Genomic DNA, 24,500 nt, shown 5'->3' with positions numbered 1-24,500 from the left:
TCACATGCGAGCGAGCAGCTTGGGACCCTGGGGCTGCGGAGCTGGGAGGGACATGGGGAGCCTGGGGCCCGAGGGGTGCAGGAGCAGGAAATTCAGCAGCAAGAAAGGGGGGTGTCAGGAATGGGGCTGGCTTGAGGCAAAGAAAGCGGGGCAGGAATGGACAGGCTGGGAGCCGAGGCAGAGTACTATGGGGCAGGTTGGGCAGCTGGGACAGGCGTTGGCTGGTTGGTGGCAGGGACAGGGCAGGGGAAAGGCAGGACCAGGGAAGACAACGAGTGACTGGCTGGGTGCGAAGTACAGGGTAACAGGGTCAGGGCAGTGAGAAGCAGGACCAGGCAGGGCAGTGAGCAACAGGCTGGGTGTCATGGACAGGTGTGATGAAGTGGGACTGTTCTTAATGTTTCCTCTGAATAGAGTGGGGGTGCCTCAGTTTCCCCTATGCAGCTCTTAAGTATCTAGGTGGTGGGATGAGGATGTATGATCGTTGCAGAGCCCTAGAGGGCAGGTGTGGGCAGGGGTCTGGACACAGAGAATGGCCGACACCCTGTTTCCTGGCACCTGATGGCCTGGGCCCTTCCCCCCTGCAAGGTGAGAGCTAAAGGGTTGGAGAACAAAGGAATCCAGTGCCCTCCTGGCCCGGGAAAGGGACAAAGCCCAGAGGACGAGGGCTGGGGAGAGTTTCAGTTTGGGGCTGGCTGGGGACATGGAGTGAAGTGCAGACATGGTTGTCTGGCTCACTGCCCCCCAAAATGGACCCAGCTGAGGGGTTCGGTTCTCTGTACCTACTAGCTCTGGTTTAGACCATGTTCCTGTCATTAATAAACCTTCTGTTTTACTGGCTGGCTGAGAGTCCCGTCTGACTACGGAGTTGGGGGGCAGGACCCTCTGGCCCCCCAGGACCCCGCCTGGGCGGACTCGCTGTGGGAAGCGCAGGGAGGGGCAGAGGATGCTGGATGCTCCGAGGTCAGACCCAGGAAGGGGGGAGCCGGGTGAGCTGTGTGTCCTGGGGACAGGCTGCTCCCAAGAGGAGACTCCCCCAGAGTCCTGCCTGGCTTCATAGGGAGCAGCTACAGAGCATCGCCTGGGGATGCCGTGACAACAGGGTCAGGGCAGCGGGCGACAGGCTGGGTGTCAGGGACAGGGCAGTGAGAAGCAGGACCAGGCAGGGCAGGGGGCTGCAGCAGCAAGTGGCACAGGGAAGACGGTCTCCATGTCCCTCTGCTCAGACTCCATGCACCCTGGGCCCATCCCTCTCACCTCTGACTGAGACTTCAGCAATGCTGCGCCCTTTGTCCTTCATCTCGCAGAGGTAGATGCCGTCGTCATCAGCGCGGGCGTCACGGATGGTCAGGCGTCGCACCAGGCCCTGCTCCTCAATCACATACTTGTGGCTTGGCTGCAGCTGCTTGTCCTCCAGGTACCAGGCCGTGGGGATGGTTTCCAGGGGCACCTTGCACTCCAGAACGGCGTCCTCACACTCCTGCACCTCCACATCCTCCAGCTGCAACTGGAACCGCACCTGGTGCTCTGGTGCCAAGCAAGAGAGAGACAGGAACTGCAGAGAGCACGCTGGGCCCAGGACGGGTCCAGCCTGGACGGGGCCACCACCGCAGCAAGCCCAGATCCCACAAGAGCTGTGTCAGAGGAAAGCAAAAGCCCCACAACGCACCCAGCCCATTGGGCAACCAGCAGGGGGCAACTTTGAAAAGACATGGAAAGAGTGAGCTAGCTGAACCCCGCTTCTGCAACCAGGCGAGAGCCAATCCATGAGGCCACCTCCTGCCCCATGACTGAGCGCAGACCCCTCACTTGGCCAGCAAGCAGCAGTCCTGGGCCCCCACCCTTCATTCTCCTTCCCGTGCAGGCCTGTCCAGTCCCCTGGGCACCCAGCTCAGGAGTCAGCCTGGCCCAGCCCCTGCCCAGAGTCGTCTGTTCCAGGGCGGGGGCAGCCAAAAGCTCTCCATTCCCAGCGGGTTATTTTGAGAGGTGGCAGGCGACACAGTGGGTGGCACTTCGTATGTTCAGCGCTCAGCCCCCTGCTGTCAGCTCTTCATGCTGTCACCGGCCCCCCTGGAGAGACACCGCTGCTCCAAACTCCCTGGGCCCCTCTCAGCCTCCAAAGGGCTGGGCCCCACTGGGCAGGGCCCTGCACACCGCTGGGCAGGCCAGGGTGTTTCTGTGGCTTGATTAGCATTACACTTTCCAAGCCCCAGTGCAGAGTGACAGACACTGTGCCTAGGAAATGGATCCCCCAGAGTCGCGGGGAAGCTCCTTCCCTGGAGGCTGGGTAGCTGTCTGTCTGGGCTGAGTTAAACCCAGCAAATCCTGCATCACGGCAGGGGGCCATCCTACCTGACCCTTGCGGTCCCTTCGAACCTGATGATGCTAATACAAACCATACAGGCATAGTTCAAGGGAGGCCCAAACCAGCCCATCCTGCCAATGCCTTTATGGTGACTGCCTTGTCACTGCCTGTCTGGGCAACACCCAGCACAACGGGGCCCTGAGCCCCACTGGGAACCCCAACTGCTCCAGCAACACACATGTAACACAAGTGTAAGGCCGGGTCTACACTGGGAAATGAAGTCAGTAGAAATCATCGCTCGGGGCTGAAAAATCCACACAACCGATGTACTAAGTTCTACCAACCTCAGCCCTGGTGTAGACAGTGCTAGGTCGTTGTCAATGGGAGAACCTCTCCCGTTGCGTTTTACGTGTCGCCAGCCCCTAGACAAATGTGGGGGGGAGGGGGATGGCATCTGGGGCTGTGGCGAAGCGCGTGTGTCGCTGCTGCACCATTAAGAGCTGAAAGACGTGGGGTGGGAGCAGATGCAGCCTTCACCTAGGAGGGGAGCCAGGGCTGGCTGAGGCACACCCGCTGGGCGTACGGGAAGGCGTGACTGTTAGCTGGCAGTAAAGGAAGGTTGCTGTAGTTCAATTAATGACTGATAGGATTCGGGAGCCATAATGAAGGGGAAGCGGTGACAGGGGGATTCCGTGGGAGGAACCAATGTCCCCCGAAGGCCAGCCCTGTGCTTTGAGCTCCCTTCATCTCCGGCGCTGGCAAGCAGGCATAGGCTCCGACTCTGTGGGTGGTCCAGGACTGGTGGGTGGGCCCCCGCCAATCACTCGCTCTCACGCCCCCCACACACCCGCCCGCCAGGTTTGCCTCCTTGGCCTTCACAAGCATAACTCCCCACGGCCTCACCAAGGGCCGACTTTCAGGGGAGCTCAGCATGTTGCCCCTGGGTGCGGCATCCACCACCCACAGTCTCCCCGTCGCAGCCTCAAGCACCCTCCCTTGGGGCCTGCCGAGGAGTGAGTCACCCCCTGTTCCTGGCTGCCTTCTTGGGGGCTCAGCACATGCTGGGCAGGGAGGGAGGGAAACACTTCCAGCACAGATGCTTGGCTCCCAGCCCCACGCGCTCAGGGCCAAACCCACTCAGCACTTCCCTGGGAGATTGTCACTAATAGCTCACAGCTCCCCCCCCAACACATCGACCCCCTCCCACCCAAGCTGGCTCCTGGCTCAGCGCCAGAAAGGATACATGGCCAGGTATGATGAAGTGGGAAATGTTCTTAGTGTTTTGCATGGACCCTGTTTGTGCCTCAGTTTCCCTGTGTGCTGCATGTGTAACCAAGGGGTGGGAGGGGGTGTTGTTGCAGATGACCATGTGTGACCTCACCTAGCAGCCTGGACCATGGATAACTGCCTGGAGATTCAATCTCTCTGGTCACTCGATTACAGACCTAAGAGTGGCTATCCTTCAACAAAAAAGCTTCAAAACCAGACTCCAACAAGAGACTGCTGAATTGGAATTAATTTGCAAACTGGATACAATTAACTTAGGCTTGAATAGAGACTGGGAATGGATGAGTCATTACACAAAGTAAAACTATTTCCCCATGTTATTTCTCCCCCGCACCCCACCCCCCACTGTTCCTCAGATATTCTTTTAGAGTAGCAGCCGTGTTAGTCTGTATTTGCAAAAAGAAAAGGAGTACTTGTGGCACCTTAGAGACTAACAAATTTATTAGAGCATAAGCTTTCGTGAGCTACAGCTCACTTCATCGGATGCATTTGGTGGAAAAAACAGAGGAGAGATTTATATACACACACAGAGAACATGAAACAATGGGTTTATCATGCACACTGTAAGGAGAGTGATCACTTAGATAAGCCATCACCAGCAGCAGGGGGGGGAAGGAGGAAAACCTTTCATGGTGACAAGCAAGGTAGGCTAATTCCAGCAGTTAACAAGAATATCAGAGGAACAGTGGGGGGTGAGGTGGGGGGGAGAAATACCATGGGGAAATAGTTTTACTTTGTGTAATGACTCATCCATTCCCAGTCTCTATTCAAGCCTAAGTTAATTGTATCCAGTTTGCAAATTAATTCCAATTCAGCAGTCTCTCGTTGGAGTCTGTTTTTGAAGCTTTTTTGTTGAAGGATTGCCACTCTTAGGTCTGTAATCAAGTGACCAGAGAGATTGAAGTATTCTCCAACTGGTTTTTGAATGTTATAATTCTTGACGTCTGATTTGTGTCCATTCATTCTTTTACGTAGAGACTGTCCAGTTTGGCCAATGTGCATGGCAGAGGGGCATTGCTGGCACATGATGGCATATATCACATTGGTAGATGCGCAGGTGAACGAGCCTCTGATAGTGTGGCTGATGTGATTAGGCCCTATGATGGTGTCCCCTGAATAGATATGTGGACAGAGTTGGCAACGGGCTTTGTTGCAAGGATAGTTTCCTGGGTTAGTGGTTCTGTTGTGTGGTGTGTGGTTGCTGGTATGAGTATTTGCTTCAGATTGGGGGGCTGTCTGTAAGCAAGGACTGGCCTGTCTCCCAAGATCTGTGAGAGTGATGGGTCGTCCTGCAGGATAGGTTGTAGATCCTTGATGATGCGTTGGAGAGGTTTTAGTTGGGGGCTGAAGGTGATGGCTAGTGGCGTTCTGTTATTTTCTTTGTTGCGCCTGTCCTGTAGTAGGTGACTTCTGGGTACTCTTCTGGCTCTGTCAATCTGTTTCTTCACTTCAGCAGGTGGGTATTGTAGTTGTAGGAATGCATGATAGAGATCTTGTAGGTGTTTGTCTCTGTCTGAGGGGTTGGAGCAAATGTGGTTATATCGTAGAGCTTGGCTGTAGACAATGGATCGAGTGGTATGATCTGGATAAAAGCTAGAGGCATGTAGGTAGGAATAGCGGTCAGTAGGTTTCCGATATAGGGTGGTGTTTATGTGACCATCGCTTATTAGCACCGTAGTGTCCAGGAAGTGGATCTCTTGTGTGGACTGGTCCAGGCTGAGGTTGATGGTGGGATGGAAATTGTTGAAATCATGGTGGAATTCCTCAAGAGCTTCTTTTCCATGGGTCCAGATGATGAAGATGTCATCAATGTAGCGCAAGTAGAGTAGGGGCATTAGGGGACGAGAGCTGAGGAAGCGTTGTTCTAAGTCGGCCATAAAAATGTTGGCATACAGTGGGGCCATGCGGGTACCCATCGCAGTGCCGCTGATTTGAAGGTATACATTGTCACCAAATGTGAAATAGTTATGGGTGAGGACAAAGTCACAAAGTTCAGCCACCAGGTTAGCCGTGACAGTATCGGGGATACTGTTCCTGATGGCTTGTAGTCCATCTTTGTATGGAATGTTGGTGTAGAGGCTTCTACATCCATAGTGGCCAGGATGGTGTTTTTAGGAAGATCACCAATGGACTGTAGTTTCCTCAGGAAGTCAGTGGTGTCTCGAAGATAGCTGGGAGTGCTGGTAACGAAGGGCCTGAGGAGGGAGTCTACATAGCCAGACAATCCTGCTGTCAGGGTGCCAATGCCTGAGATGATGGGGCGTCCAGGATTTCCAGGTTTATGGATCTTGGGTAGCAGATAGAATACCCCAGGTCGGGGTTCTAGGGGTGTGTCTGTGCGTATTTGTTCTTGTGCTTTTTCAGGGAGTTTCTTGAGCAAATGCTGTAGTTTCTTTTGGTAACTCTCAGTTGGATCAGAGGGTAATGGCTTGTAGAAAGTGGTGTTGGAGAGCTGCCTAGTAGCCTCTTGTTCATACTCCGACCTATTCATTATGCTCTAATAAATTTGTTAGTCTCTAAGGTGCCACAAGTACTCCTTTTCTCCTTACAGTGTGTATGATAAACCCATTGTTTCATGTTCTCTGTGTGTGTATATCAATCTCCCCTCTGTTTTTTCCACCAAATGCATCCGATGAAGTGAGCTGTAGCTCACGAAAGCTTATGCTCTAATAAATTTGTTAGTCTCTAAGGTGCCACAAGTACTCCTTTTCTTTTTGCGAATACAGACTAACACGGCTGCTACTCTGAAACCTGCCTGGAGATTGGGGACAAAGTGACTGGTGACCTGGTGACCAGGAGGCCACCCCAGCTTTGCAGTCAGCCAGTTCTGGCCAGTGGGACGACAATGGGCTGCGGAAAGAGGATCCCTGTGACATGACCAGCCGGTTCCAGCCAGGGGTGGAAGAGAGGAGCCCAGGTGACCTGTTTACCTGGGACTGAAGGCAATGGACAGGGGAGGAGCTGTTGGGGGAGATGATATCAGATGATGGGCTGGAAGGAGGGGGTGGCTGGACGGGGGAGAGCAACCAGAGTACCCCTGGGTGCAGGGGAGACTTGGATTTGCTGTGCTGAGGGAGGCCAGGCCTGAAGCTTGGAGAGTTTCCTGTGCTGGATTCAGACGCTCAATAAACCTCCTGTTTCTAGAGATCAGGGCGGGGGTGGGGGTGTGTGGGGGGCATTATTCCCTCTTGGGGTGGAGGCCCTGGGGGCCCAGAGCAAGGGGACTCCCTGAGGGGGCCCATGGCAGAGACAGACGTGCTGGAGGCTCAGAGAGGTGCAGTTCCGGGAGGCGGAAGGGCTTAACCTCTGAAAGAGAGAGGACCCCCGAGAAGGGTTGTCGCACTGAAGGGGGTTCCTCCCAAGGACCATATGGAGCCAAGAGAGAGAACGAATCCTGAGAGTCCATGCCACCAGGACCCTTCTTTCCTGCTCCCCTGTGTCTCTTCTTGCTTGAGCCTCTGAGCCCAGACAGCAGCACCACCAAGCCGGCGTGAAGGTGGGACAGCCAGAAAGACAGGCCCTGATCCATGAATCTGCCACCAGGCCTGGGCTGGCCAGAGCAGTCCTAGGTCATCGTGGTGTCCCAGCCTAAGTCCTAGGGCTGGTGATTGGTTCAAGAGCCTCCCCTTCCCGTGCCCTTTTACGCTGGAACCGGAGACCCCCCTCCCAACCCACCAAACAGCCTTCTGCATCCCCAAGCCCACCCTTCTGCCTTGCAATGTCCTAACCAGAAACACCACTGTGATAAAGGGGGAATTGGCTGTAATATTTTCATTGAGCCCAGGTGTGCCTCGATTTCCCCTATGTGCTGTAGTTACCTCAGGGATAGAAAGGCCTGTTCACTCTCTGGGCAGGCTAACACAGGTGTGAAGCCTTAGAGACTAACAAATTTATTAGAGCATAAGCTTTCGTGAGCTACAGCTCACTTCATCGGATGCAATGAAGTGAGCTGTAGCTCACGAAAGCTTATGCTCTAATAAATTTGTTAGTCTCTAAGGTGCCACAAGTACTCCTTTTCTTTTTGCGAATACAGACTAACACGGCTGCTACTCTGAAACAGGTGTGAAGGGCTCCCACGTGTCTGGGCCCTTAGGTCCCATATCACTGAAGCTCTTGAGAAAACAGTGGCAAATCCTACTGCCCAGACATGGATCCCTAGCAACCAATGACTGTGAGGAAGTGGGACTGTTCTTAATGTTTCCTCTGAATAGTGTGGGGGTGCCTCAGTTTCCCCTAGGCAGTTCTTAAGTATCTAGGTGGTGGGATAAGGGGGTATGATCGTTGCAGAGCCCTAGAGGGCAGGTGTGTGCAGGGGTCTGGACACAGAGAATGGCCGACACCCTGTTTCCTGGCCACTGATGGCCTGGGCCCTTCCCCCTGCAAGGTGAGAGCTAAAGGGTTGGAGAACAAAGGAATCCGCTGCCCTCCTGGCCCGGGAAAGGGACAAAGGCCAGAGGAGGGGGGGGCTGGAGAGAGTTTCAATTTGGGGCTGGCTGGGGACATGGAGTGAAGTGCAGACGGGGTTGTCTGGCTCACTGCCCCCCCAAAATGGACCCAGCTGAGGGGTTCGGTTCTCTGCACCTACAAGCTCTGTGTTAGACCATGTTCCTGTCATCTAATAAACCTTCTGTTTTACTGGCTGGCTGAGAGTCACGTCTGACTACGGAGTTGGGGGGCAGGACCCTCTGGCCCCCCCAGGACCCCGCCTGGGCGGACTGGCTGTGGGAAGCGCACGGAGGGGCAGAGGATGCTGAATGCTCCGAGGTCAGACCCAGGAAGAGGGGAGCCGGGTGAGCTGTGTCCCCTGCAGACAGGCTGCTCCCAGAGAGGAGACTCCCCCAGAGTCCTGCCTGGCTTCGTAGGGAGCAGCTCCAGAGCGTTGCCCGGGGACGCCGTGACAATAACCCAGAGAGATCTGGACTCCCCGCCTCTCCCAGCATCCCCCAGCTCGGGAACAAAGGGCTGGGGGGAGGGGGAGGGGAGAGTTAAGTGTGGGCTGCAGGCAGCAGTCAGTGCACCTGGCCTGGGACACAGTCAGAGGGACGGGGCTCTGGACTCCCCAAGGGCTCCCAGTGCGGGGTTCAGGTGACTAACCCAGCTGTCGGCCCGCACTGCCTGCATGTCCCTGCAGATGCTTGGCGCCGCCCCCCAAGATGGTACAAGTCTCCCTCTGGATCTGTCTCCGTGAGACTCACTGCTCGGAGCTCTTGGGGGGTGGGGGGATAGGTCTATGGGGCCAGCCCCAGGAGACGGTGAAGCCACGTGGCTTCCCCTGGAGGAGGAGCGAGACCCCTCGTGGGCATGGCCCATTGACGGGGCCTCCCATAGCCTGTCCCCACGCTGGGACCATGGTCTCGATCCTGATCCCACCACTACCACCATCACCTACTCCAGACCACCACGGCCCACCCTACAGCCCCAGAGCCCTGGCTTCTCTGCAAATTGTTCCATTGGCAAATCAGGATCTCATTTTCGCTTTCTCCTGATCCAGCCCCACTGGGTAGCCCCAACCCATAAGGGAACCAGCGCGAGCGGGTCAGGCTTGCCTCTCCATACACCCGGGCTAATACCATTGAACAGCAGCAGCCTGCTCTGACCCCCCCCTTGCCTGCTGTGGACAAGGCCCCTGCACCACCCCCCACAGGGCCCTACCTCTCACATGGAGCTGCACCGCACTTAGGGTCTGGCCAGCCGTGTTGGAGGCAGTGCAGATGTACAGCCCCTGGTCCCGGGCCTTGCAGTACAGCACTTTCAGGATGAAGTAGCCTTCCCTGTCCTCATAGACCAGGTGCCTCCTGTCTGGCGCAACGATTTTCCCGTCCTTCTTCCACACAATCTCGGGCTTCGGCTTACCCGTCACGTAGCAGCGGAACTTGGCGTGCTTCCCCTCGCTCACAGCAAATGCCTTGGCTTTGGGAGCGCTGGGAGGCACCTCGCCATTGGGCCGGGCCAGCCAGGGCACGGAGCGCTGCCCGTGGCAGTGTCTCCTGTCACCATGCTGATCCGGCTTCTTACTGAAATGGCTCAGGGGCCAGCAGTTCCTGGGGGAGCCCAGGAAGGGGCCGTCTGGCAGCCCACGAGCCATGGGGTCAACCAGGAGCACAGCTGCTGCCAGGGCCTCCCCTGAGCGGTTCCATGCCCTGCATACATAGACCCCTCCGTCCGGGGGCCGGGCGCTAAAGATCTTCAGGAAATGCCAGTCTTCCGGCTCCCTCCCCACGGAGAAATGGCTGCTCTCAAAGAGATCCGACAGCTGGCACCCATCCTTCTCCCACTGCAGCACAGGGCAAGGCTGCCCTGAGACCCTGCAGGTGAACAACACATCCTCCCCCCTGCAGACCTGCCAGGACAGGGGCTTGCTCAGAAAGGCGGGGGGCACATCCTCAGGGTCTTCCCCCTGCTGCAGCTCCCCTGCCTCCACCTTGAGTGTGGCAGCAGCGTAGGTCTCCCCGATGGTGTTCTTGGCCTTGCAGATATACTGCCCGCTGTCCGCTGGGGTCACCTGGGAAATCGACAGACTGTACACATTCCCCTCGGCCTCAACCTGGAAGCGGCCCAGCAGCGTGATCGGGGATTTGTCCTTCTCCCAGATGATGCTGGGGCGTGGGTCGCCCGCAATCTGGCACTTCAGGATGGCATCGGCACCACTCTGCACTGTGAAAGTGCGGGGGTAGGCAAGGAACCGGGGGGCCCCCCCAAACACATCCATCTCAGGACTCAGCTGGGGCACTGCAGGGACCCACACCAGGGGCTCAGCCAAGACAGCAGCTGGGCCCAGACACCTGGAGGGACAGACAGAGCGAGCGCTAGGATTCCAACTCGGCTGCGGGAGAAGGCTATGGGGCAAGCAGAGGAATTCCACTGTATGGAGAGAGGGCCTTATGGCACTCCCTCAGCGAGCCAGCCTCCTCCTCGGCAAGGCCACAGCAGGGTCAGCCCAATGGAGGAGCAGCTCTGTGGCCTGCCTCTTTCAAAGCAGAGCCCGCTGGACCCCTCAGCCCAGGGCCATGTGGGATGCAGGCCCCTGGCCAGGCGAAGCAGCTGCCCAGACATTTGGGAGCTGGAAGTTCAGAAGACTTTTGTGCCGAGTCCTTTGGGCAAAAGACGGTGGTCGCCAGCAGACAGGTGGGCCCTGGACATGTTTAGTCCCCAGCCCCCTGGATTCCGCCCCAGCCCCAGTGCATCAGGTTTCCCTGCAGGCCGCCAGCTCGAGCCTATTGTTAGACAGTTATTTCGGTCTCGCTGGGCCCTCACCCCGGGAGACTCCGCTCACTTCCTGGATCCCCTGATGGCGCAAACACAACCGGTCCACGCTGCCAGGGCTCTTATCAGCCAGCGCCTGCCTCGGGCACCAAGCCAACCAGCCCTGCGGTGGCTCGGACGGGCCTGGCCCGGGTGGTGGCAGGGACGCCCCAGGAGCCTGTGCAATGGCACATCGTCTCTCCCCCCTCCCACAGGCCCCCTAGGTCTCCTGTGCCCTGCAGGTCCTAAACCTGGCGCCCAGAGGCCTCCCTCTACCCTCCTGGGCCTCACAGAGCTCTGCTGCCCCGTGACGGTGCGTCACGGTTGAAAACCAGCTCAGCCGAAAACTGACATGCAGGCAAATCTGCTGATGCCAGGCTGGCTCAAGGAGTGGGGAATGGGACACAGGATGCCTCCCCTCTCGGGGGCAACCGCTCCCATTTGGCCCCAGGGCGGGGTACTGGCTGGCTCCGGGGGTGGGGAACGGGCCACTGGGCCTGTCCCCTCGAGGGCACAGTCCCAGTCCGGCCGGTGGGTAGCGACCAACGTTTTCCCTCGGGCTCCTTCCCGCGTGTGACTTGATTTGGGGGTGGGATGCAGCAGGGGGAGGAGGGGGAGCCCATCCAAGGTCCTGTGGCACAAGTGTCCACCTCCCAGCACTATGGCACTAACCAGCCCCCTTCAATGGCAGTCTCGGCCCTCGGGGAGCCCAGGGCCAACCTGCCCGACTCGCCTGCCCTGGGTCCCCGGCAAAGCCAGGCTTGATCCCCCGTCACGAGCCCAGCGCTGAAATGAAACGAATACCACCGGGGCCCCGGCCTTCCCTCCCCCACGGGAGACAGCGGGACAGAGACCCCCTTCCCGGGCCTGTGGGGCAGCGGGGAGCAGAGAAGCTCCCTGTGGGGGTGAGGCAGAGGCAGCTCCCTGTGGGAGTGTGGGGCAGAGGGGGTGAGGGAGCAGAGGCAGGTCCCTGTGGGTGTGTGGGGTAGAGGGGGCAGAGGGGGGTTGTGGGGCAGAAGCAGCTTCCTGTGGGGGTGTGGGGCAGAGGGGGGTTGTGGGGCAGAGGGGAGTTTTGGGGCAGAGACAGCTCCCTGCTGGATGTGTGAGGCAGAGGGGGGAGAGGCCAGAGGAGGCTCCCTGTGGGGGTGTGTGGCAGAGGGGGTGAGGAAGCAGAGGCAGGTCCCTGTAGGGGTGTGGGGCAGAGGGGGTTTGTGGGGCAAAGGGGCGTTGTGGGGCAGAGGCAGCTCCCTGTGGGGGTGTGGGGCAGAGGAGGTGAGGGGGCAGAGGCAGCTCCCTGCTGGATGTGTGGGGCAGAGAAGCTCCCTGCTGGGTGTGGGGCAGAGGGGCTGAGGGGCAGAGACAGCTCCATGCTGGGTATGGGGCAGAGGCAGCTGCCTGATGGGTGTGTGGGGCAGAGGAGGGAGGGGGCTGAGGCAGCTCCCTGTTGGTGTGTGGGGCAGAGGGGCTGAGGGAGCAGAGGCAGGTCCCCGTAGGGGTGTGGAGCAGAGGGGGTTTGTGGGGCAGAGGGGAGTTTTGGGGCAGAGGCAGCTCCCTGTGGGGGTGTGGGGCAGAGGCAGCTCCCTGCTGGATGTGTGGGGCAGAGGGGGTTTGTGGGATAGAGGGGAATTTTGGGGCAGAGGCAGCTCCCTGTGGGGGTGTGGGACAGAGGGGGGTTGTGGGGCAGAGGGGGTGATGGGGACAAGGGGGCAGCGATGCAACAGGACAGGGAACCACTGGCTCCTTCCCCTCCATTCCTGCAGGATCATATGGGGTGGGGCCGCATTCCTGCAGCATCTGGCCTGGCTCACCCGGAGGGGCTGATAAGGGGCTGTCATTCCGGGCAGCAGAATCCAGGCTGGTGGGAGGTGGCCATGGGCAGCCTGATCTCCCTGCCAGACGGGCCCACTCCACTTATCAGCCCACAGAGTGGGCGCCTGGGGTGACACTCCCTGAAGCCGGACTGGCAGACCAGGTGCCCGATCTCCCCGTGGATCCCTGGGGACAGAGTGGCACCGGGTGGCTGAGGGGCCTGCAGGGGAGAGAGGGGGTCACACTGTGAGTGGGCAGCAGAATTAACCCCTCGGTGGGAAGAACAGGCAGCCCCCCCGCTGGCACTGGGGCAGGCAGGGCTCCAATGTGGAGAGGGGCAGGCAGCTCCCACGCTGGCACTGGGGCAGGCAGGGAGCAGGCAAGGCTCTGGTGTCGGGGAGGGCAGACACAGCCCCTCCTGGGCTACGGCATGGAGGGCTCCCGCTGGGAAGAGGAGATGCAGAGGTTCCCCCATTGCTGCCAGGCAGTAAATTGTGACTGGCGTCAGGATCACAATGAGTGAACCCAGGACCCAGCTCCAACGGGCCCCTCTGCTGCTCTCAGACTCCATCGGGCATCCCTGCACATGGCCCCTCATGCAGGGCTAAGACCCATGGGCCCCCGTGCCCTGACCTAGAGCCTCACCCACATCCATCACGGGAATCTGGGGCGGGGCATCCCCCACAAGGCTGCGAATTCCTCGCGGGCTCCTTGCGGCTGGAGAGCAGGTGGCCAAGATACTTACAGTGCCAGGCACAGAACCAGGCCAGCGGGGCCGGAACCGCCTTTGCCTCAGGTAGGCTCAAGCTACGAGCCCGCAAGTCCTCCCTGCTCGGAGAGCCTCTTCCCCGTCCGTCCGTCCGTGCAACGCTGCTGCTCCGTCAGTCACACACGCTCCATCCGTCCGTCCAACTCTGCTCCTCGTTGTCCTGTCACTGAGCCCCACACCTGCACGCCAACCCAGCTGTGCCCTGGCACCTCCTCCCGGCACATACGCACCTTGCTCCGCTGCTTCCCTGTCCCCACGTCCGTCACCCTGCTCCCACTACCTCTGCCTGCACAGCTCCAGAGTGTCAACATGCAAGGACCAAATGTTACAAATGCCTGCAGCTGCTGTCCCCAAAAATACCCTCCGATGACACGCAGGGCTGATAACGCGGGGCTGGGCAGGGCCAGCTATCTATAGCGCCCCAGCAGGAGTGCAGCCCTTGGCCCCAGCCAGGCCCTGCCCTGCCGCTCTCCTCGGGACACACAGCTCAGCACCGCCCAGGACAGACCCTGCTCGGGACCCTTGGGTGTCAGTACAGCCTCCAGTGACACCATGCTGCACACACTAGACAGGGTGCTTAGTGACCAGAGGCCAGCAGCTCCCTGCTAGCGAGCAGCCAGGAAGCTGGGAATGGGGTGCAGGGGATGCTAGGCCATAGCTGGGGGCTGACTCCTGCATGAAGGTGGGAGATGGGAAGGCAGGGGACAATGGAATGCAGCGGGGGTGGGATGGAGTGTAGGGATGTGGGGGGCAGGGACGTGGGGTATGGGAGAGGCCAGGCTGCAGCAGGGGATGGGAGGGGGCACAGAGATGTGGGGGGGCAGGGGCGCAGGATGCCAGGTTGCAGTGGTGGTGGGATGGGGCACAGGGACATGAGGCACAGAGCATGGGGTGCGGGAGATGCCAGGCTGCAGGAAGGGGTGGGAAGGGGGGCAGGGATGTGGGGCACAGGGACGTGCAGCACAGGAGACACTAGAGTGCAGCAGGGGTGGGATGGGGCGCAGGGATGTGGGGGACAGGAACATGGGGCATGGGAGATGCCAGGCTGCAGCAGCTGAAGGCAGAATGTGCAGGAAGGAAGCAGAGGCTTTCCAATATCAAGTGAAGCCGCGGGAACAGCACCGTGCCTGCAGTCCCGTCCCAGCCTGGCACAGCCCCGCGCCCCCCAGACCCAGCTCAGCCCGGCCCTGCCACAGCACCGTGCCCCCCAGACCCAGCCTGGCCTGGCACAGCCCCATGCCCCCAGTCATGGCCTGGCCTGGCACAGCATCACACCCCCAAATCCCAGCTTGACCCAGGCTGGCACAGCCCTGCGCCCCCAGTCATGGCCTGGCCTGACTCAGCACCATGCCCCCAGACCCAGCTTGGCCTGGCACAGCGCAATGCCCCCAGTCATGGCCTGGCCTGGCACAGCACCACACCCCCGAAACCCAGCTTGGCCCAGGCTGGCACAGCCCCACGCCCCCAGTCACGGCCTGGCCTGACTCAGCACCATGCCCCCAGACCCAACTTGGCCTGGCCTGCCACAGCACCGTGCCCCTAGTCCCAGCACCCGGCCTGGTTCAGCACCATGCCCACAGTCCTGGCCCGGCCTGGCACAGCACTGCACCCCCAGTCCCGGCCCAGCTTGGCTCAGCCCCGCACCCCTTCAGAGCCAGCTCAGCTCAGCCTGGCACAGCACCACACCCCCAGTCCCAGCCCAGCCTGGCACAGCACCGCGCCCCCCCCCCAGAGCCAGCCCAGCCTGGCACAGCACCGTGCCCCCGTCCCAGCCCAGCCTGGCACAGCACTGTGCGCCTAGTCCCAGCACGCAGCCTGGCTCAGACCGTGCCCCCCCAGTCCCAGCCCGGCCTGGCACAGCACCGTGCCTCCCCCCAGAGCCAGCCCAGCCTGGCACAGCACCATGCCCCCCCAGAGCCAGCTCAGCCCAGCCTGGCACAGCACTGCAGCCCCAGTCCAAGTCCAGCCTGGCACAGCACCATGCCCCCCAGAGCCAGCCCAGCCTGGCACAGCACCGTGCCCCCCCCAGAGCCAGCCCAGCCTGGCTCAGCACCGTGCCCCCGTCCCAGCCCAGCCTGGCACAGCACTGTGCGCCTAGTCCCAGCACGCAGCCTGGCTCAGAACCGTGCCCCCCCAGTCCCAGCCCGGCCTGGCACAGCACCGTGCCTCCCCCCAGAGCCAGCTCAGCCCAGCCTGGCACAGCACCGCAGCCCCAGTCCCAGCCCAGCCTGGCACAGCACCGCACCCCCCCCCAGAGTCAGCTCAGCCCAGCCTGGCACAGCCCCACGGCCCCAGTCCCGCCCTGGTTTCTTGGCCTCCTCCCCAGCTCAGGGTGGGCCCCGGCCGGCCCTGCCCAGCCTCCCCAGCCCCCAGTCCCAGCCTGGCCTTCCTAGGTCTCCTCCCCAGCTCAGCAAGCCCAGCCCGGCCCAACCTCCTGTCAGGGAGGCTGGGCCTGGCCATGCCTGGCTCTCACCGAGGCAGCAGCCGAACTGGTGCCGAAGGGGCTCGGCTACAACAACCCCGCTCAGGCTCCCGCCTGGCCACGTCCCAGCCGCGCACACGGGCTCCTGCTGGGATTTCCTTGGGCCAGGGGCTGGTGCCACCTCCACAGCTGTTTCCATGCTGGCCCCGTCGGCTCCTCAGCGCCGGGCCTGGCTCCCTGGAGCCTCTCGGATAGTCCCAGCCTCCCAGCCCAAACGGGACGATGCGCTCGGCTGGGCTGGCCCCTGACACTGCAGAGGCCACAGACCGTCCCTGAATTCATTCCCATTTGCCCTATAGCTCAGCTCTTGGGAAACCCGCCAATCCTGGTCCCAACCTGGCCAGTGATGGAGATGCCCCCCCGCCCCTGGTAAGTTGTGCCAGCGGTAACAAACTGTGCCCGATTGCTACTGAATGTGCCTGGCTTCTGATCCAGCCACTGGCTCGGGCCATAATTTGTCAGCTGCACTGATGCGATGGCCGCTCCTGCCAGGGTTACACCTTGGAGCAGGAAAACAAGCCCCTGGCCAGAGAACCTATTAATTATCATAGGAAGCCAGGCAGGGCTCTGCCCCCGAGGCTGACAGGGAAGGCCTCCACTGTGACACAAGGGTGAGTAGGAAATGGTGGGGCAGGGGCAGGCTCTGTTATTGCTTACTGTAAAGGGTACAGGGTTGGGGTTGCCAGGTCTCCGGTGTTCGACCAGAACACCCGGTGAAAAGGGACCCTGGCGGCTCCGGTCAGCCATTAAAAGTCTGGTCAGCCGCGCAGGTGGGCTAAGGCAGGCTCCCTGCCTGCCGTGGCTTCGCATGGGTCCCGGAAGCAGTGGTATGTCTCCCCTCTGGTTCCTCGGCATAGGGGCAGCCAGGGGCCTCCACACACTACCCTGCCCCAAGCGCCGCTCCGCAGCTCCCATTGGCTAGGAACCACGGCCAAAGGGAGCTGCAGGGGTGGCGTCTGCGGATGGAGCAGCACACAGGACTGTGTGGCTGCGCCTCTGCGAAGGACCCAAAGAAGGGACACACTGCTGCTTCCGGGAGCTGCCTGAGGTAAGCACCGCCCAGAGTACCCCGACCCCTCCCGCACCCCAGCTCCTGCCCCAGCCCTGATCCCTCTCCTGCCCTCTGAACCCCTCAATCCCAGCACGGAACCCCCTCCTGCACCCTAAATCCCTCATCCCTGGCCCCACACCACCGCCCGCACCCCCAGCCAGAGCCTTCATCACCCCACCCCCCTGCCCCAGTCTGGAGCCCCCTCCTGCACTCTGAACCCCTCATTTCTGGCCCCATCCTGGAACTCGCACCCCCAGCCCAGAGCCTGTACCCCTCCCATACCCCAACCCCCTGCCTCAGCCCGGAGCCCCCTCCCATACTCCAAACCCCTCGGCTCCACCCTCCCACCCAGAGCCCCCCCTGCACCCCAAACCCCTCATCCCTGGCCCCACCCCAGAGCCTGCACCTCAGCCAGAGCCCTCATCCCTTCCCACACCCAACCCCCAGCCCCAGCCTGATGAAAATGAGTGAGTGAGTGAGTGAGGATGGGAAGAGCAAGCAACAGAGGGGGGGCGGATAGAGTGAGAGGGGCGGGACCTCAAAAAAGGGGCAGGACCTCAGAGAGAGGGCGGGGCAAAAGGTGTTTGGTTTTGTGCAAGTGGAAAGTTGGCAACCCCATAAGGGTATGTCTACACTGCAGTCGGGAGGTCTGATGGCACCACCTGAGCTAGCTCTGATCTAGCTAGAAAACATTTTCAGTGTGTGTCATTGTCCCCCCAACCCCACAAACTGGATGAGCCATTAAAAAAACTGTAACAAACTGGCCAAGGAACAAAAATTAAATCATATTTTAGAAAGGCAAATGGGCCCAGTCGAGCAATGTGATGGCCTTTTCAACCGGTGCCCAGGACAAAAACTCTGCTTGCCCGCCCCTGGCCAAACTCCAGTGGAAACCCAAGAAACAAACCATCTTTGGCCAGGAACCCCAGCACTGACGGCTGCTGAGCTGAACCAGGCCAGTTCCTCTCGCTGCAAAAACACAACAGCACACCAGTCAGGTCCCAGCCCAGCCGTTGGCCCCCGCAGCAGCAGGGTCATTGGTACAGCTAGCTCTGCTGTGTAACCAGGGGTGGCTAAGAGTAATAGTGCAAGGTGGGCTGCAGACCCAGCTGCTGGTTACAGATGGGCACACCCAGCAGTAGCGTCAGGCAGGCTGCAGACCCAGGCGCTGGTAACAGGGGGGCACACCCAGCAGTGGTGTCAGGTGAACTGCAGAGCCAGGCCCTCGTTAGAAGCGGATACACCCAGCAGTGGTGTCAGGCGGGCTGCAGACCCAGGTGCTGGTTACAGGCGAGCACACCCAGCAGTAGTGTCCGGCAGGCTGCAGAGCCAGGCACTGTCTACAGACGGGCACACTCAGCAGTGGTATCACGCAGGCTGCAGCCCTAGGCCCTGGTTACAGGCGGGCACAGCCAGCAGTACTGTCAGGTGGGCTGCAGACCCAGGCCCTGGTTACAGGTGGGCACAGCCAGCAGTGGTGTCAGGCGGGCTGCAGACCCAGGCCCTGGTAACAGGCGGGCACAGCCAGCAGTGGTGTCAGGCGGATTGCAGACCGAGGTGCTGGTTACAGACGGGCACAGCCAGCAGTTGTGTCACGCGGGCTGCAGACCCAGATGCTGGTTTTAGGTGGGCACAGCCAGCAGTAGTGGCAGGCGGGCTGCAGACCCAGGCCCTGGTTAAAGGCGGGCACACCCAGCAGTGGTGTCAGGCGGGCTGCAGAGCCAGGCCCAGGTTACAGCGGGCACACCCAGCAGTAGTGTCAGGCGGGCTGCAGACCCAGGCCCTGGTTACAGGCGGGCACACCCAGCAGTGGTGTCAGGCGGGCTGCAGACCCAGGTGCTGGTTACAGGCAGGCACAGCCAGCAGTGGTGTCAGGCGGGCTGCAGACCCAGGTGCTGGTTACAGGCAGGCACAGCCAGCAGTGGTGTCAAGCGGGCTGCAGACCCAGGTGCTGGTTACAGGCGGGCACAGCCAGCAGTGGTGGCACGTGGGCTGCAGACCCAGGTGCTGGTTTCAGGCAGGCACAGCCAGCAGTGGTGTCAAGCGGGCTGCAGACCCAGGTGCTGGTTACAGGCGGGCACAGCCAGCAGTGGTGGCACGTGGGCTGCAGACCCAGGTGCTGGTTTCAGGCAGGCACAGCCAGCAGTGGTGTCAGGCGGGCTGCAGACCCAGGTGCTGGTTACAGGCGGGCACAGCCAGCAGTGGTGTCACGTGGGCTGCAGACCCAGGTGCTGTTTTCAGGCAGGCACAGCCAGCAGTGGTGTCAGGTGGGCTGCAGACCCAGGCGCACGCACACAGCAGGCTTGTTACAAGCAGAAGCACTCGAAACAGGCCCAGTAGCTGTGCTGTCTCTCAGCAGTACTTGGCACAGGACGAGGTGGGCAGCTTGATGCTGTCTTTGCAGCTCCCTGGTGATACCTTCACTCCCCCCCGGCAAAGCCTGACCACCCCCTGGACTGGGCTCCATACCCGAGGCTGCACCATCCTTGTCCCCTGCACCCAGTGCACCGTGACCTCCCCTGCCCGGGGCTGCGTCCCCCTGCACTCCGTTGTCCTTGCAGCCCTTGCATTCCAGACGTCTCACTGTTTCCATAGCCCAGAGATAATATTCACGGCTAGCAGACGTTTGCGTCAGTGTCAGATACGTCTCAATGTCACCGTGCCCAGTCAGAGCCCAGTCGGGAGGGCACAGCGAGCGGCTGTGGCCGTGCAGATAGACGCTCACGGCCGAGAGCCCTGCCCCTGCCAGAGCCATGTGGCTGCTGCACCTGTCGCTGGCCCTGCTGGCTCCTGTCACTGCTGCAGGCTGCCAGGGTGCTGAGCTCGACAGGCAGCTCGTCCTGGCCAAGCTCCGGGCCCAGGTCCTGGAGTATCTCAGTCCCAGCAGCCCCAGGAGCAGGGCCCAGCGGGAGCGCAGGGCAATGCACAGGAAGCATATCCCAGGGGCTCCAGCCCCCCGTGGCCAGGAGCTAGAGGACACCTCCCAGGTGATACTTTTCCCCACCACAGGTGAGAGAACGGGGGAGGGCTTGAGGAGGGGGTCAGGCTGGGCTGCACAGGGAGTGGGGAAAGCGTGGGGCTCAGGCTGGGCAGGGATGGGGGGCAGTGGGGGGCTCAGACTGGGCTGCACAGGGAGTGGGGAGAGCAGGGGACTCAGGCCAGGCAGGGGCGTTCAGGCTGGGCAGGGCAGCTGGGAGAGCGGGGGGCTCAGGCTGGGCAGGGATGGGGGCAGTGGGGAGAGCAGGAGGCTCAGCTGGGCAGGGACAGTGGCAGTGGGGAGAGAGGGGGGCTCAGGCTGGGCAGGGGCAGTGGGGAGAGCTATCCTGATCCACAGGCCCTGCTATTGGAGCCGGGGGCTCCTCAGTATCCCCCATTGTGCTGGTTTGTGACATGGCTGACAGGGGCACAGCTGAGACCCCAAAATGAATTTGTGACTGAAGGTGAATTTGAACCCAGGTCTCCTCTCCCCAGGGCATCTGACAGCGCAGGAGGGTTGTGGGGCGGGGATGCTACTGGGGATCTGCCTCAGCCTTTACCTCTGGGAGGAGGGATTAAGACCCCATGAGGGTCAGGAGAGCTGGGTGCTCTCCCTCCCCCCTGGCAAACCAGAGCTACTTATGGAGGCCCAAGCTGTGGTGTAGGTACCATGATGCCCATGGGACAGTCACACGAGCCCCCACAAGTCTCCGCCAAGGGGCCTGGGATGGGGGCCCCTCCGGCCGGGGTGAGCAGCCCCCAAGCACATGTGGAGGTAGTTTGGGGGGGGGGGGGAAGCACAACGCTGAGGGATGGAGTTGCAGGCTAGGCGCCCCCAGAGATGGAGAGGTTGCTTTGCATGGGGCAGGAAGCTGGAGCTGGTGGGGCTTGATCGGAGCTGGGGAGGGTGGGGGAAGGGGTTGGAGCAGAGCTGGGGGGAACCAAGGCAGGGAGCTGGCTGGAGGAGGACTTGTGGGGGCTGACTGGGCTGGAAGGGGGGGCCCTGCAGACGAGCTAAAAGGACCTGGAGGAGTGAATGGATCAGGGCTGGGGCTGCAGAGGGCTGGATCGAAGGGGGGTGGGAATGCAGGGGCTGGATCAGCACTGGGCCCGGGGAGCAGGGGAAAGTGACTCAGCCAGGCGGGCACCCGGGTGGGGTTTGGTGCGGTTAGCCCTTGGGCGTGCACGTCCGGCTGCTGGTTCTCTAGGCACATGTTCCATCAGGGATGGATACGGGCGGGAGGCAAGGCTGGTGCAGTGGTGGGGCCGGAGTCTCTAGGGAAGTCTCCCCTCAGCCCTGGGGCCAGTGTCCTGGAGCGCACAGCCCCTATAGCTCAGGGCTGTTTTTGGAAACCAGGCTATGCCTGCAAGTGGCTGGTGCCTTGTCCCCCTTCAGCCCCGGGCCGAGTGGGTGTGACCCCAGGCCCGAGTGAGCCCTGCCCCAGGCCACACTACAGAGGGAGCACCGCAAAGGTGTCTGGCTCCTGCCCCCATGAGATCCATGAGTCACTGCGAGCCATGCAGTTGCTCCTGTCTGACACGAGGTGTCAGGCCCTTCTTGTCCTGCCGGGCACCTCCCCTGGGATGGAGCATCCAGCTTTGGGGAAATGTGAGACGCTTGGCGCTGGGCGTAACTGAGACTGGTGCCTTGAGCTGGCAAAGGCCCAATGGGCCAAGTAGCAAAGCTCCCTGCCCCTCCCGCAAACACACTCACCTCTGCTGATGTCCTGCAGGCCCCTGCCAGCCCAGCCCAGGTTCCCCCCCATTCTGCCAGTACCCCTCAGTCCCAACCCACAGCTCCCTGCTATCCCAGCCTTGACTGGGCTCCCCTCACACATCTCTGCTGCTGCCCCTCCATCCTGACCCCCAGTGGTCCCACCAAGTCCCTCCTGAACTCAGTGTTTAATGCTGCAGACCCAAATTCCTGACCTGCTGTTCCGAAGTCTGGCTTGGTGTAGCCAAGAGCCCTGGCTCCCACGTTCCCCCCACTCCCTGCAGGGGGGCGCGCTGGGCAGGCCCAGGCCTTGGGACTCCCGGCTGCCCTGCTGACCCTTGCTGCCTGTTTGCAGATGTGCCATGTGAGCCGCCCCAGCCAGACGAGCTCCCGGAGGACGAGAGTGTTTTCACCTACCTCTTCCAGCCTTCATCTCACACCCTGAGCCGCGTGGTGACGTCCACCCAGCTCTGGTTCCACACAGGCCCCGTTGTCGTCGTGCCCCCTGGCTCATCAGGTGCGGCCAACCACTCAGCTGGGGGGGCCGACGTGCTGGTCCTGTCGGGGCAGGGGCGGGTCGCCGTGGCAGCCACTGTGGTGCAGGCTGCCGAGCAGTGGACGGTCTTTCACTTTGCGGCACCCTTCCTGCGCTACGTCTCCCGGCAGCTCTTTGTGCTGCTGGTGCGCTGCCCGGGCTGCCCCTGCACAGCCGCCGCAGACAAGATGCCCTTCCTCATGGCCACCACCAAGCCCAAAGGGCCGGACAGAGCCCGCCGCGCCTCTGTGCCCTGGTCCCCGGCTGCCCTCAACCTGCTGCAGCGCCCGTCGGAGGACGCTGCAGCCCACGCTGACTGCCACCGGGCCGCCCTCAACATCTCCTTTGAGGAGCTGGGCTGGGACAAGTGGATTGTGCACCCGAGCAGCTTTGTCTTCCACTACTGCCACGGCAGCTGCTCTGACGCCCACACCCTGAGCCACGCACTGGGCTTCCGGCTTTGCTGTGCGGCGCTGCCCAGCACCATGCGCTCCCTGCGCGTTCGCACCACCTCCGACGGCGGCTACTCCTTCAAGTACGAGACCGTGCCCAACATCCTCACCCAGGACTGCGCCTGCATCTAGGGCCACCGGGTGCCACGGCAGCCCTGCGCTGGGCTCTACCGCAGCCAGCCCAATTCTCCCGGGAGCTCCCCGCCTCCCCAGCCCCACACCTGGCTCCCTGAGACAGGGGCTGTTTTCCTGCCATGTGGCATTGGGATGACCCAGCATGATGGAGCCGGGTTCCCGCAACCAGGGCTAGCAGGTCATTGATCCCAGCTCCAGGGGTGGGGGGGGGGGTCATTGCATTCAGTGAACCCAGTGAACCCCTGCCAAAAGGGTCCGCCCATCCCAGAGCAGACAAGGGGTTTGTGAGCCACAGAGTTCAGGCTGGAGCTTCCCTACAGCCCCCGCTTGGCAGCCCCTGGAGTCAAGGAGCCAGGCCAGCCAGGGTAAAGGGAAGCATGCAGTTCAACTCGCCAAACCTGCTCTGGGGTCAGTCCCTGCAGCTGCACAACTGAGAGACACTCCCCGAATTTTCCACCGAATGCATCCGATGAAGTAAGCTGTCGCTCACAAAAGCTATGCTCAAATTTGTTAGTCTCTAAGGTGCCACAAGTACTCCTTTTCTTTTTTGCAAATACAGACTAACACGGCTGCTACTCTGAAACCTGTTATTATCTTGGCAGAGGAATCTTCATTACCCCAATACCCTGCCATGCTCCTCCCCCTTGGTCACCCCACCCCACCCCGCCCCATGGCTGAGGACTGAGCAGGGAGGACTGGCGAAGGCTCTGAATGCCCCAGCCAGAGCTGGGGGAGGAAGGTAGGCTCTGAGCACCGGGACCAGCAGGATATTGCTCAGCCTGATGGCTGGGCACCACCCTGCAGCTGCCACGTGAAGCAGGAAGGGAGATTACCCCTCAGGAAATCACAAGACTGGGGCTAAGGGAACTGAGCCCTAGCAGAGTCTCTGCCCTGCAGGGCCACTCCTCAGATAGGCCCCAGGCTGCTCACTTCACCTGGCCACTCCCCAGGGCAATACTGGTCCCCCTCAGCCTGTGGGATTGCTTCAGCTGCCGGACTGGCTGACAAACTTGGAAACAACAAGGGAATAATCTCCCCCTGCAACCCACGGGAAAGCAGGAGCAAGCACTAGCCCTGGCTCAGAGGGGACAGCTGCCCACTACCTGGCCTGACCAGGCTGGGACAGGGGGCAGAGTGCAGAGGCTGGGACATGCAGCCTCCACCTGCACCAGCAAGCAAAGGGCTGGGGGGCACCCGGCCTGGGGGCAGGATGCTATAAAGGTGGTTTTCTCACAGGGTAAATTAAATAAATCCTTGTTTCAAAGGAGTGGAAATACAAATTCTGATCACATGCAACCCTAAAATTCCCCTCAGGGTGTAACTGGAAGGATTTGAACTCCACCATCAGAGCACCAGCGCAGACCAGGGCCAGCTTGGCACACGGGAGTACCTGGGGACCAGCCCGGCATGCGCACTTTGCCAGCAGGTTACAGCTATTTGCCAGCTCGCAGTAGGATACCAGTGATAAGGGAGCAGGTTCTCTGCACCTGGGAGGGCTTAGCAGGGGTCATGGCTATAGTGGTCAGACAGAGCAATCTGGCCATACTGTCCTTCAGGCTGGATGTGCCAAGCGATGGAGATGCATTTGCCATAATCAAGAGCCATGTTCTAGTCAGAATTAGGCCAGAAGTGACCTTGTGCCCCTATTTTACCAATACTGGGCTCCCTGCTCCAGATGGGGTGCAAGGCCTCACACAGGAGGGAGCTGTGAGGAGCACAGGAAAGATGAAACCAGAACTTCTA

The 24,500-nt window shown here is 60.9% G+C and overlaps 2 protein-coding genes across 2 annotated transcripts in view; one reads left to right on the top strand and one right to left on the bottom strand.

The window, feature by feature from the left end:
- The window catches only part of OBSL1 (obscurin like cytoskeletal adaptor 1), a 59,338-nt gene extending 45,603 nt beyond the window's left edge, over positions 1-13,735 (bottom strand). The window contains exons 1-3 of the mRNA XM_038422545.2: positions 13,389-13,735; positions 9,245-10,374; positions 1,258-1,527 (exon numbers count right to left, since the gene is read on the bottom strand). Coding sequence (XP_038278473.1) covers positions 1,258-1,527; positions 9,245-10,301 — 1,327 coding nt within the window. The 5' untranslated portion in view covers positions 10,302-10,374; positions 13,389-13,735. The remainder of the gene's footprint in view (positions 1-1,257; positions 1,528-9,244; positions 10,375-13,388) is intronic.
- Positions 13,736-19,694: 5,959 nt separating this feature from the next.
- On the top strand, positions 19,695-23,198 carry INHA (inhibin subunit alpha). The gene is made up of 2 exons (XM_038421965.2): positions 19,695-19,954; positions 21,991-23,198. The coding sequence occupies exons 1-2, from the start codon at positions 19,699-19,701 to the stop codon at positions 22,752-22,754; spliced, it is 1,020 nt and encodes a 339-aa protein (XP_038277893.1). The 5' UTR covers positions 19,695-19,698; the 3' UTR covers positions 22,755-23,198.
- The last annotated feature ends 1,302 nt before the right edge of the window (positions 23,199-24,500 follow it).

The sequence above is a fragment of the Dermochelys coriacea genome, chromosome 11 (genome assembly GCF_009764565.3).
Source record: "Dermochelys coriacea isolate rDerCor1 chromosome 11, rDerCor1.pri.v4, whole genome shotgun sequence".
In the NCBI taxonomy this organism is placed as follows: domain Eukaryota; kingdom Metazoa; phylum Chordata; order Testudines; family Dermochelyidae; genus Dermochelys; species Dermochelys coriacea.
This window is presented reverse-complemented; position numbering and strand designations above follow the sequence as displayed.